The sequence below is a fragment of the Arachis ipaensis genome, chromosome B1 (genome assembly GCF_059453495.1).
Source record: "Arachis ipaensis isolate K30076 ecotype BB chromosome B1, ASM5945349v1, whole genome shotgun sequence".
NCBI classification, from domain to species: Eukaryota; Viridiplantae; Streptophyta; class Magnoliopsida; order Fabales; family Fabaceae; genus Arachis; species Arachis ipaensis.
The window spans coordinates 22,341,386-22,355,441 of NC_142436.1; the positions used below are offsets into that span (position 1 = coordinate 22,341,386).

General features: G+C 34.4%; 1 protein-coding gene across 3 annotated transcripts; it reads right to left on the minus strand.

Moving 5' to 3' along the window:
* Positions 1 to 209: 209 nt before the first annotated feature.
* On the minus strand, positions 210 to 7,706 carry LOC107627248 (calcium and calcium/calmodulin-dependent serine/threonine-protein kinase). 3 transcript variants are annotated; one of them, XM_088501246.1, is made up of 9 exons: positions 7,566 to 7,706; positions 6,449 to 6,736; positions 4,925 to 5,703; positions 4,194 to 4,248; positions 3,710 to 3,820; positions 2,577 to 2,809; positions 1,924 to 2,131; positions 808 to 867; positions 210 to 718 (listed from the first exon to the last, which is right to left on the minus strand). In XM_088501246.1, the coding sequence occupies exons 1-9, from the start codon at positions 7,590 to 7,592 to the stop codon at positions 542 to 544; spliced, it is 1,938 nt and encodes a 645-aa protein (XP_088357372.1). In that variant the 5' UTR covers positions 7,593 to 7,706; the 3' UTR covers positions 210 to 541. The 3 variants fall into 3 exon arrangements, with proteins under 3 accessions (XP_088357372.1, XP_016185589.1, XP_020974603.1); XM_016330103.3 differs by lacking the exon at positions 7,566 to 7,706 and having other exon boundaries at positions 6,407 to 6,778; XM_021118944.2 differs by lacking the exon at positions 7,566 to 7,706 and having other exon boundaries at positions 4,925 to 5,708; positions 6,407 to 6,778.
* Positions 7,707 to 14,056: the final 6,350 nt, after the last annotated feature.

The following is a 14,056-nucleotide window of genomic DNA, read 5'->3' on the forward strand; positions in this document are numbered from 1 at the left end:
CACTAATGTTGTTCCTTAATTCCTCTGGTAACTTTGAGTAGAATAATTATATTTTCTTTCTATAAAATCCACGTAGATGATTTAATTTGAGAGAGAAAATTTCATTCTGTTTATGATTTTATGTTAGTCTAGCCTGAGATTTATATTAGGTGGTCTTTTTGTGGGATAGGATTACGGTAGTATCTATATAGTCACTTAAATGTTCTCACTTCTCTCAAACCAAACTTTGCATCTCCATTACAGTATCTGTTACATATATCACACATTGGATGTAATGACTGAAAAGTGTTGGCTTTTCTAGTTTAATTACAGTATTTATGATGAACATGTTAGCTTTCTGCCTTTCAGGTACTCAATAACATAACTTGAGAATGCAAAGGTTCCTAATTGTCATAGACTGCATTCCCTCTCTTTTCTCCAAGGATATGTTTGGTTGGAGAATAAAAGCGAGACATAGTGGACTCAAAAGAGACCATCAGTATGAACATAAGAAAAAGGAAAGCCCCAAACATTGTGATTGATTGGATGAAAAATGGAAAAACTATAGTGGGCGAAGGGAAGAAAGGACTACATCTTGGAGGGAGCTATCTCTCTGCATAGCAGCTTTGAATTCCTCAAAGGTGACTTTTCCATCACTGTTGGCATCCATTCTGTCGAAAATCTCGTCCAATTTGCCAGGTTCCGTGATATCAACTGGAAGACAGTCATCCGGCAAAGCCTGTTTCAACGGATTGTTTATTTTTGTTAAAAGAATATGCCAAAGGAGAAGGCTTTAGAAATAAAGGAAATGGAAGAGAGGTTTATTACTCTAAGCATGGATGCTACTTCTTCCTTTGTGATACACCCGGATCGATCTGCATCATACATCTGGTGGTCCAAGAAAACCGAACAACCAAAATTAGCACATATTATATATGAAATTATAGGCGAGTTAAGAAACAAGAAAAAGAACAAACAAACCTTTTAAGGCTCTGAATTTGGAAAACATGATTTACATTAGTGTCTAAATCTATTTTCATTAATGTGCACCATCATGTTTTCATTATCATACCATGTTACATGACATGTTAACGTATCAGGTGGCTTCTTGTTATGATTATGGGACTTAAAAGCCCAATTGGACCCAAATAGGAGATCAAGTTGAGAGAGAGACCACTGCCGCTGCCACCGCCGCCGCCGTCGGGGAGGGGGTGAATTGGGAATGGAAACTAAAGAGTGTGAATTGTGAAGAACTCTATTAAACTTCCTTGATTTAGGATATTCTCTTCTGCTCCCTTCCGAGTTGTGTGGAATTTAATTTCGCTATTCCCTAGATCCAACTTTGTAAAACAATCCTAACTTACGTTATATTTCTGAAATTCAACTTCAGGAATTGTAACACTTCTACGGAATTATAAAATATTACAAAGGTTTGACAAATTTCACTAAACGTGCCCCTCCAAAGATCACAAATATGAAATATGAACGTCTTTCCTTTAAATTCAGGGTTATTTTGTCAAAACCAATTTTTTTTTTTTGGTTGCCCATGATATTTCTCATCCCGACAAACCAAGAACTAATTTGCCGCGAATATAGACTTCATTTAAAGGTCTGTCATTAGCCAATGAGTTTGTTGCATATCCAGAAAACCCTGACACTTACTTAAGCGGACGAGTGAACTGACCATTCGACCAACCAAGTTGATTAAAACCAAAATATTTTAGATGACAAAAAATAGTGGTTAATCCTAATAAAATATTCAAATTAATTCCTTAAATTTGTAAAAAATAATGTTAAAAATACCATGTGATAATGATAATAGAAAAATCCATCTCCGAAGAACAATTTGATAATATAGTTCAAAAAATATGACAAGTTAGTAATACACACGCGCGTGCGTGTGCAAACACACACACACACACACAAAACCCTTAAAACACTAACCTGGAAGCACAAACGGAGGGCATCATCTCCTTTGGAATTCTTGAGGCTGGAAAGCCCACATAAAATCTCTCGCATGTCAACCGTTCCATCACGGTTGTTGTCGAACAAGTCAAATATGCGTGGTGCTAGAGGAATTAGTGATGGCATATTTATTGCTTTCAGTACCTCCTCAAACTTAGAGAGCGTGGCATTGTCCCCATTTCCACATCTGTTAAGTGTTAAACACAGTCATATTAGAATTAGATGAGCTTTAATATAGTTGAATGTGTTGAGACATTGAAATGGTACAAGTTGTTTCATGTAATGTGGGACAGTTTAAATGGGATTAAAATTAAATTAAAAAAAACTGTTATTTTATCTCAATCCCTAATAAAGATAATCTTTAAGGGGATGAGGATTACCAAATACTTGAAAAATGATCATGGTTAGATTTTTAAGTAATTGAGAGACTTCTAATACCATACCTTTTTAAGTCCAGGACTAAACATCAGAAGACTAAAGTTTATAAATGTAGAATTTAATATTACATAAAAAATAAGTAGCCATAAACCTCAAAAACTAGCTAAATAGGTGAAGTTTATTGAGCACTAATAAATTTTCAACAATTAATGACTCTAATAAATATTTTTTCGGTGTATATTCTGATTACTTACATCTTCTTGAAGTGTATCCTAAGATTTTCAATTTCCTCTTCTGTAAGATCATAGGATCCTATCAAGGATTTCAGTTTCTTAGTTCTCAAGAACACTGTGGTGCTCCATACGCTTGCAATTGCAGCTGCCCGGAGCTTGCGACGAGCATTGAAGCTTTGCAACCTTGAGACAATCTCAGGGTCCATCTGATCATCTTTCGCTACATCACCTATGACCCATGGATGACTCAGGAGCTTATCCAAGACATAGACAAATGAAGCTATGAGTTCTTATTATCTGATTATGTTAATATACTATCTGAAAACTTTAATCCGCTTGAAATACGATAAAATTATTGAAAATAATTTAGCACCGAATTTGAGACGTAATTAGGAACTATGAAGGCATCACAATGCTTTATTGTTGTCTTGTACAGCAGTGAGAAATTGTGTATATTATGAAAACCTTAAAATATCAGTTGAGTTGTCTCCATGTGATTTCAAGATCATTAGTTCAAGTCATGTAATCAATTACCAATTCTTGCATTAGGTTAGATTACCCTTTGTTTCTATGGAGTTTTTTGGCAAGCTTCTAATTTGCTAGCAACTCAACAAGACCGTACTTGTTGAGTTGCCCCTTTATTTAGAGAATAATATATTTTTTAAAAAATATTAAGTACATACTATTTAGTTGTGTGTTATTTACAATATATGAAATGAAATGTATTCTTTGAAAGAATGGATGGCTACTGTTTGTATAGGAACAAGAAGGAAAACAAAATTTTCTTTTTATATAGAAAACTTTACCCACGGAAAAAATAAAACAAAAATAAAAGGCAATAGAAGCTTGAAGAAATAGTTGTGCATTGAGTAATTTTCAAATTAAATGGACCAGAGGAGGAGGGAAAAGAGAGGAGGGGGGTTGTCTTGTCTTGTGTTGGGTGATACCATAGTGTTTGTAAGGGTAGCTTTTAAGATAAAAAAAGGTTGTCTTGTTTCAAAGGTGAAAATCAGATTAAATTCTACCTAAACAAATTTTATGTATAATTTTACACCAATTCCCCAAGCAATATATCCTCATGCAGAAAAATATGGTTGCTTATATTGCAAATATGTCACAGCCTTGGTTATTTATTTTGGTAGGGTATACAATACCTCCTGCGCACTAGGTCTCCTACTAGGATCAACTGTCAGAAGACTCGAAATCAATTGCTTTGCTGATTGAGAAATGCCCTTCCATGTCTTCTCATAGAAGCTGAAGTTCCCCTGTTTCAAGTTTTAATTTTGTTAAACTAACACGAAATAAAACAATGAGTTTATGATATTTGTATTAGCCATGTTACACACCCCCTTGTGACACGTGAAAATTTCGGTTCCATGGTTGAATAGGGGTAATAATTCTATCTATTAAATAGTGTTGGAAATTATTGGTCATTGGATTTGGCAAAATTTAAATGCTCAATTAGTTGAATTACTTATGTGGCTAAAGTGGTGATGCTAATACCATTGCACTAGAGTAACATCTCTAAGACATAGAGGATGTAGAGGGAAAATAGATGATATATTAGATCATATGTAACCAATTGATATCTTATACTTTCTTGAGTCATCAACATTAATCTGTGCAAATGTTACTTACATTCATTATCATTTGTTGTTTTTGGCGATTAGACTGAGCAATGAAAGGCGGATATCTGCAAAACATGTAAACAATCCCTTAATTGTTTGCCAAGAGTTTTAAACCCTAAACAAATTACTCCATTAGTTTTCTTGTATAAGTTAACTTTTTAGTACATTTTGAATCAATTTATTTAAATTCACTGACTCAATAATACTTCAAAATGTTAGAATTGACATATTAAATATAGAATAGAAGAAGTAACTCATACCAAGGCACTTTGCAACCTTTTTTTTTTCATTTCTAGATCTAAAAGTGATGATTAAGTACGATCATCCATATGCATTAAGCACAAGGTATATCGGCATCACCGAAAAATAGAACATAATGCAACTGTGCAAGACATCAATTAAATTAACATACCCAAACAGAAAGATGTACAAAGTCACTTGGAAGAGTTAATATTCACTTTGGTGCCTATAAGTATACGTGTGAATTATCTTGGTTCCCATAGATTTTAATGAGTTAAAATAGTTCCCTTTAAGTAATAAATGCGAGTCAAGTTAGCACTTTATTTGATTAGTCCTTCATTAATCAAATGCGGGGCTAACTTGACTCACGATTATTTACAGAAAATATTTTGACTCATTAAAACCTATGAGACCAACATGGTTCACATGTATACCAAAGTAAGCATTAACCGTTAACTGAACAAAGTGCAACTGTACCAAACATGAATTAGATTAACATACCCAGATAATAAGATGTACAAAATTACCCCTAGAGACCACATGTCACTCTTAGCTGTTATCTTTCCTTGAGAAAGTGCCTCCGGTGAAACATAATCAATGGAACCAAACAAACCAACAACTGGATCAGTAAACTCTTCAACAGAGCTCAAACCGAAATCCATGATCTTTAGAGGAGAATCCTTCCTCTTGTCCAAGAACAAGCAATTCTCAGGCTTCAAGTCTCTATGGACAATGTTTGCTTTATGAATAGCCTCTAAGCCCGCCGCAATCTGGCGAATAACTGTCGCAGCCTCAGTCTCTGAGTACCTATCCTGTGCCACAATGCGATCAAACAGCTCACCGCCAGAACACAGCTCCAAAACAAGATGAACACCATTCGAGTCCTCATAAACATCATAGAGGTCAACCACATTCGGATGTGGCGACACATTTTCGACTATCTTCCTCATCACAAGGATCTCATTGGTGAGAAGAGCATCTGATACTGAAACCTGTCTCCATGTGGGAAACCCCATGTTGCTCCTCTCTCTTGGTAAACAACCAGGGGTTGTAGTAGAGGCACTTACTCTTCTTAGTGTCTTTATGGCAACATGAGTTTTCTCATCACTGCTTGATTTTTTTATGCCTTTCCTAACAACAGAGAATCCACCTCTTCCTAGAATCTCTGACACCTCATATTCATCCAAGAGCTTTCGGGATTCATGTCCCATGGTAGTTGTTTTGATGTATGTGTTGCACAAAACAAGGCCCGTCCTTCTTGAAATCGAACAAAGAAGGGTCTGTGCTAATTTTAAACATCATGAAAACAAAGAGCACCAACTCAGCAAATTGTAAACAAAAAAGGGTTGGAATCAAAAGATAGAAAACTTCTAAGCAAAGTTCCAGATCTAACTACAACAGATAAAAGTGCAAACAATAATCATGTCACTGAAACATTCACCACTAGAAAAAAGACCAAAATCCCCAGAAAGAAATAAGAGGCAAAAGCTCATAACAAGTGTGGGTAATGCTAATGCATAACAATAACCATATCTCATAACCAAGAAAGATAATTAACAGCAGAAAACTGTTACACAACTTACAATTTGGAAAAAAAATGAGCAAAGCAGCAATGCTACATGGCCAAATAGTGGGAATGTATATAATCAAGGTTGGAGTAGACAGAGACAAATGTTAGACAAATATCCTACAATCCGTACGAAAGCACGAGTTGTATACGAAATATGGGGTAGTTTTATTGCTCAGATTGTCTTAACATCGACGCCTTGGCATAATTTTTTATTCTGGATGGCGCCTCATGGCGTTGCGCCAAACGGCAGAAATGGCAGATGGACTAAAAATACATGTATATACAAAAAAAAATGCAAAAAAATTTGCGCATGTAATAGATTGTAAAATCTAGTCAATATAAGCATCTTTCTATTTATAAAAGCATCCAATTTCAGCAAATTCAGCATAACAGCTTCTGGAAAAGGAAACCACCTGGAATGGAGGAGCAAAAGAGGAGGGTCAACTGAACTCAACCTGCAGCGGTGTCGATGCTGCGCCTGCGACGGTGTCTTTGTTTCTTCCTCGAGCAGGATGAGTGTGGAGGCAGAAAAGAGCCACGGAGGTTTGAGTGTTGGCAGATGGAACGAGCGAGAGAGAGGAAGAGTGCGAAGAGAGCGTCAGCGTTAACTGAAGACAGCAGTACCGTTGTGTGAGACACAGGAAGGCAGACTGCGAGAGGCCAGAGAGAGTTGACTTAAGGTGGCCGGCACAAGTGAGTGCGTGAGATGCGACAAACTTGAGAAAACCCGGATCTGTCCCTTCCTGAACAAGGCAGGTTTTTTAATTGTTAACTTGGTTTTGGCGAACCGACAATCAAACCGATCATACTACTCAACCAGTGAATTACTGATTAAACCGACTAACTCAGTTACAATTAAATAAATATAAAAAATAATATATTTTCACTAATCACCAATTAATTATAAAAATTAATTCATATATTATCATTATAAAAATACTAGAATTCTCGATAGATTTTTTTTACTAAATTCTCAATAGATTCAAATTCAAAGGTTCATTTTTTTCATTTTTGCATAAATAAGGCAGATTCAATTCATTTATGAAGATTGTTTTCATTCCAAGAATTCCATTTCTCATTTCTGCATATTCAATTCATTCATAGAGTTCCATTTTTCAGTTTCACAACAATAGAAAAGGACTCACAGCAAAAGGAAATATTTTTTCACTTTTATTATACAGACATGGTTCCTTCATTCTTATACCTAAAATATATTCTTCCCTTCCAAGCTTTATGACTCTTGTTCTACATCTTTTTTTTTTTTTTAACCAAAGTTATGAGACTCGAACCCACAACCTCTTAATTGAGTATGGAGAGACTATGCCATTTAAGCTATTACTCATTAGCCTTGTTCTACATTTTTACCAATGCCAATAAATTAATTATCAACTAATTGTTTTATTTTTCCCAATAGTTTTATGTGTTCTTGACGTGAAAAGGGGAGATTCAAGGTAACAAAGGTTCTAAAACATACACCTAAATACAATACCTAACCTTAGCAAAATATAAGCTATGATCCACATCTAAGAAATACAAGATAGGACAACACCAAATCATAAAAAAAACCAACACCTGAAGCAAGACACCAAACCTCCACATGGCATTCCTACGGCAGATGCATCAGTAAGCTAAGGTAGAAACTGAGCACCTGGACTCAACACTAAGAACACCATAATTTGAAGATTTTTGCATTTTCAAAATTTAATATAAGAGGTCCGATCTCATGCAACAAATTCAACATCAAATTCTTTTGCCTCCAATATGTGATCCCTTCACATCGTTAATACACCGCATCACTTCCAAGAGGCTGATAGCCTCTTCAAGAATGAATTGGAAGACAATTTAATTGTAAACCAATTATTAAATAGTTCACAACACACAGGACCCAAAGCTTTCTAGCACAGGTAGCGGTAGATTCAGAGGAGTAGGAGAGGCAGACGGCCAGCCCAAGCACGACGACGGCAGAGAAAAGGACAGCCACGACAAACCAGGATACGCACTTACGCAGAGGCGGCAGATGGTGAGACAAAGGTAAGAAGTACGAGTGGATGAAGACAGAAAAAAGAAGAAACGGATGCCCACACCTGTGACGACGACAGTGATGAACCAAAGGACGACGAGAGACTGGAAGGGTGAGGGAAGTGAGACTCAGTCGAAGAGACTGAGAAATTGGGGGAGGATGAGGCCAGGAGGGAGGGAGGGAGGAACAGTTTGACTTTCAGGGTAAATAGCAAAACGTAACATCGTTTTTTGAGTTTAGAGAAAGATTAACAAAAAACACAAACCTTGATCCGGTCCGAGTTTTAAAAACCAGCCGGGTTGAAGCGGGTCAAAGTAGGTCTATTGCATCTGCATGTCTGGTCTAATTGGTGGCTCGACCTGGTTTAAGATCCGAATGACCGGTTTTTTCAGTCCAACCGATCAAGTTGAGCTCGGTTTGATAATACTGCTTTTCGGACAAATATAAATAATAGATGGATCTTTCTAATTTTTTTTCAATTATTTTGTAAATTGTGATTTTTTATTTTATAATTTTTAAATGGGACTAAAAAAATTATATGAAAAAAATGTTGAATAATAAAACATCATACTTTACAAAATAATTGAAAAAAATTAAGAAAATTTATTTTCAATAATACTTGATAATAATTTTTTGCCTATAAATATGGATAAATGGATAATAACCATGTTGCATCATATCTGTGTATCCCATCTAAACAAATACAAATGGATATTTTAGATAAATTATTGAATTTTATGAATTTAACCTTCTCTATGATTGCTTAGAATTTGCAATGTGATGACTTTAATTAGCCAAGATTACGGTGTAAAAACTAAAATTGTTCCTTATGTATAAAAATATGCTTGCTAGACTTCCTAGCTCTTATTGATATTATAGTTATCAAAATTGAACCAGTAATTGATCCAGTCATATAACTAAGTTACTAGGTTATTGGTTCAATCAATAAATCACAATTTGAACTGATTGATTCAGTCATAATTAAATAAAAAAATAAATCTTCATTTAAATTTAATTTAATTAAATTATGTATAAATTATAATAAGACATAATATATATATATATATATATATATATATATATAAAAGATGCCTATAATAACTATAAACAGATATAAAGTATATAAAAAAAATGTGTGACAATCAAATATATTGATATCATATATATAATTATTAGCGCTATATATATCGAAGAGTAATTTGACTTGGTGGTAGGGATGGCAGGAGTACCCGAACTCGCGGGTACCCGACCCGCCCCTACCCGACCGGTGCGGGTTTAAACCCGACCCGAAGCAGGGCGGGTTCTGAGCGAGGCGGGGTGTTGATCGGGGCGGAGCAGGGTCGGGTTCATGGTAAACCCGCCCCTACCCGCCCCGGAGTGTACATATACTCCCTCCTATATATATCTCTTTTAGAAATTAGGGTTGCCCCCTCCCCTCCCTTATACGGTTATACCCACCTACCCACTTACCTAAATCCCAGAAACACACACAGCAGCCATGCCATCCCTCATAGGCTCATACCCACTTACCCAAATCCCAGAAACACACACAGCAGCCACCTTGCTCACCGCCTCCGTGGCTCACCGCCGTTGTTGCTTGCTTTGCTCAGTCGCTCACCGCCGTCGTCGCTCAGTCGCTCACCTCGCCGCTCTCCCTCACCGTACTCACTTCGCTCGCACTTCTCTCGTTGACGTCACTCTTCTCGCCGCTCGTCTCTTCGATTTGCAGTCTCCGGTCCCTCCTTCCTTTGTCGTCGTCTCACTGGTAAGCAGCAAGCACTCCTCTTTTACTCACTACTTACAGCTTACTGACTTGCTCTCTGCTTCTTGCCTTCTCCAGATTTGTTTTCTGTGAGTAGATTTTATAATTTATTTTTTTATGTTAAAACAGTTAAACTTGCCTTTTCATTAATATTATGTAAATTGTTGACAGAGGACTTCTTTGAGTACAATAATTATTGATCCTGAAAAATCCCTAGATGACGATATAAAGAATGATGTCCTCAGCCCTCAGGAACTTGTTGGCCCTGCCAAGATCCTCTCCTTTTTATAGAAATTAGCGGCTTAACAGACACTGCTGTGTCTATTCAGCCGCTTTTTCTATGGGATTTAAAGTTAATTATTTTAATAATTTTTGAAATTTTAAATTTGAATAACTTAAAAATAATAATATAGAATAACTTATGATAATATAGAAATGTTTAAATTAAAATAATCATATATTACCTATCTATAAATAATAATAATATGAAAATGATTTAATTATAATAAATACATACGTCACTTATCTATAAATACCATAATCCATAAAATAGTAATTATTATAATATATTATATTCTTCTATCTAACTCAAAGTCATAAAAATAAATATAAAAATACGATTATTTACAAAAGATGAGCTATATTCAAAAGTCATTTTTTTTCTTTGTTTAGGGACCTTTTTTTTAAGTGATAAGCCAAAATACAGATTTGTATTTAAAGAATCTTTCAAGTGCCTGCAAAAAGTGCAAAGAAGAAAAATAATTATGTCTTTTTTTTTTAAATTATAGATCAAACTATAAGTAAAAACGTTAAGATAAATCTAAAGTAATTTCTGAAAATAAATATAAATATAAATATACAGGATTCCTACCCATATTTGGACCATTCGGTATATTACTTGAACCAGCTCCGTTGTTATTGTGAGTATCTGTATATTTAGAAAAATTATTATTAAGATGAAAATCATGTAATTTGATAATTTAAGGGTACACTCAAGAGATAAATTATACATAATTGGTATTAAGTACAGTAACATAGATATGATAAACTAACAACATAAATTTATTAATGGAAAGTATAACTTAGAGTACCTGATACAGAATATTAATATGCGGGTGTATTTGTGATATCTTATAATGGTCTTGTCATGTTAGTTCCACTCGATGTATCGATTTGTTTTCCTCGTCTAATACTCTCTCGGTAACTGGCACGCCTTCTGGCAAGGTGTTGCTGCCTCTGTTCTTCACTCATATTTTGTCTGTCTTCATTACCTGGCATAGTCTTGCTAAGTTCGTCAACCACTTCTACGTGAATCTTCCATTGGTATGTTGTCAACGATAAAAAATCAAAGAAACATATAAATATAGTTTTACACTTTTATTTAATGACGAAAAGCAAAATACATTAGATTTTATGTTATATTTAGGTGAAGTGAGAATGATGTAGGAGAAGATGGATGAGAAATGAAGGAAATTTTTTCTATTATAGAGTAACCAGTAATGTGAAGTGAGAGAGATTAACAGGAGAAACTGGTATCCTATTAGTTATTATAGATGAAGATGAAGTAGTGGAGTATTATGCAGTAACATGAAGTGAGAGAAATTAACGGGAGAAACTGGTATCAAATTAAAAGGTTACATTTACCTGAACGTGAATGTGAACGTGAATGAAAATGATGTAATGGGAATGTTGTAACTAAGAATAAGTTATTAGGAAGGATAAAAATGAAAAAAAAAATTTGGACACCAAAATGAGTTTTAGCATTATATATTATTATAGATTATAGATTATAGATTAACATTTGCTAAGCTGAGTTGATTTATGTACTTCTTTAAAGCATGAGCTTTGCAGTTTGTTTGAGTAACAACTGTAAGTTTTCTTACTACTAATAAGAATCGGCCTAATTTATGTGTGTTGGCCTATAAACTTTGGTTGGAGTATTTATGTATCTTTATTTTTTTAAATCAAAGTATATTTGGAAACTGAAATTATCTATTACTTCTCATTTTTTATGTTTAAATATATATCATATGGCTTTCTTGTTTAAGCATTGTTTATGGCTTTCCTGTTTAATATTTTCTAAGAATCAAGATACTTGTGGTAGTTATAAAATTGAAGGCTGATTATCCATAATGCCACGTATTCTTTTGGATCTGATTCAGAGTCGGTCAATGAATGTTATCCTTTTGTATATTCTTGTGATTTGTGCTTGATTAGTTATAATTGATTTCAATCTAACACCATCAAGTCATCATGCTTCTATGTATACACATAAAACTCATTTAGGTAATGAGTGATTCACTTGCTGCTTATAATGACATATGAGGTCCACTAACTCTTTAAATATAAAATTTTATCTTTCTTCTCTCTAGCTGCTTAGTGCTTATTATTTTTCTTTTTCCTTTTCCTTTTTCTTGGTCTCTTGTTTCAAAGTTGGTGATGTTACAGCTTACATTTAGCATTATTGTATCAAATTTGTTTATTAAATTATTAATCCCTTGACTGTAAATTTGTTACTCTTATTTTATACAATAAATTTTATTAGAATTAACATTTAATAAACTTAAATTTTTTTTTTAAAAGTTAGTTCTTGTCAAGCTGGTTTAAGTATTTAGAGAAGAGACTACAGTATGATATTATTGTGTTAGTCATAAAAATTTTCAATAGCATAAAGATGAGTTAATTTGTTGTACTTGTCACAAAGAGTGAGTGTCTATTGTTGTTGTCTTTTTTATGATTGATAATTTGATTGTGTTGTGGATTGTTGATTTTGAGTTGTTGATTGTTGATGGCTGATTAATAATCTGGTTTTATGCTATTATTTATCATTTTTATGTCTTTTCCAAAAGCATTTTATATGGTTTGCTTAGTTTTACTTAATACTAATTAATTTATTAATTGTTATCTCTTTGAATTTCAAGTTTGAATCTTGACCTCCAAACCTTTAATGATGATGAAGATGTTGAAAGTGATCAAGAATAAAAATTGAAGACTCTTATATTTAATTATGTAATATTTTTATTATGGTGTTAAATTTGTAGTAATCAAACGTTAACTTTTTTACTTTCAAGTTATTTGACATTGTATGAATTTTATGTTTGTATTTTAATTTAAGTATGAATTTTAAATTTTTATCTTAATTTATATATGAATATTTAAAAATTAAAATGTTAGTTAATTTTGATAGGGGCGGGTAGGGGCGGGGCGGGGCGGGTACCCGTAGGGGCGGGTTAGGGTAGAACAGTTTACTACCCGTGGGTAGGGATGGGGCGGGTAGTAGTAGGGTCAAAGGAGGGCAGGGCGGGGTCGGGTAGGGCAAAAACCCACCCCTACCCGCCCCACTGCCACCCCTACTTGGTGGCAACATGATATTATTAAAGTTTTTCCTTCTTTTAGCTCTTCCCTTTTGGAGGCTTTTCATAGTTGATATTCTACGGTGATCCACACGTGGGTTTACTAGTGGAGGTGCAGGTTCAACGGTTGATCGCTTCCGGTTCGATACGAACCGTCTGGTTTTTAATGAATTTAACCAATGTTGACTGGATTAATTACAAGAACGGTCCAAATAGCAAACCGAAATGACTGAACTATCGGTTCACCAATTTTTTTGTCGAATCGGTGATGTGAGGATTTTCGTCAGTTAGGAATTTCACACAAATAATCTCGTCGAAGTATAGATCCCAACCAACAAACAACCTTCCATTAAAGTTTAATTTTGTTTGTCATGAGTGCAAACCAATAAAAATACCGAGAGTATTAGATTTCGGGTCGTCTCTCAAAGGAATTACAGTGATGTTTGCACATTATTGGTTATGAGGTTCCAAGAGGTGGTTTGCAATAAGAAGACTACAATCTAAATAACAAGAAATTTAAATGACAATGAAAGTAAATCAAACATATAACACTAATAAAAAGAGGCATTCATGGCCAGGATTGAGAACCTAGGCTTTCTATCCTAGTCATTAATGATCATACAACAATTAACAAGAGCTAATCCTATTTCGTCATCTTCAATATCAGAAGAAGGTACAATGTCATCTTCAACATAGGAAGAAAGTCAAATAGGACTAGTTAATCTCAATCCAAAAATCCTAATCAGCTTACTAATTGAATTAGAAAGAGATTAGAGTCAATAAAAATAATATTAACTAACAACTCTAGATCACCAACACGAGTTGGGTATTAATGACTCAAAATTGCCTAATTTCTCTTTCCAAACCAAGAACGCTCAAAAAGCTACTCTAAAATCTAACCAAATATTTTGTCAAATACTTGGTAGGC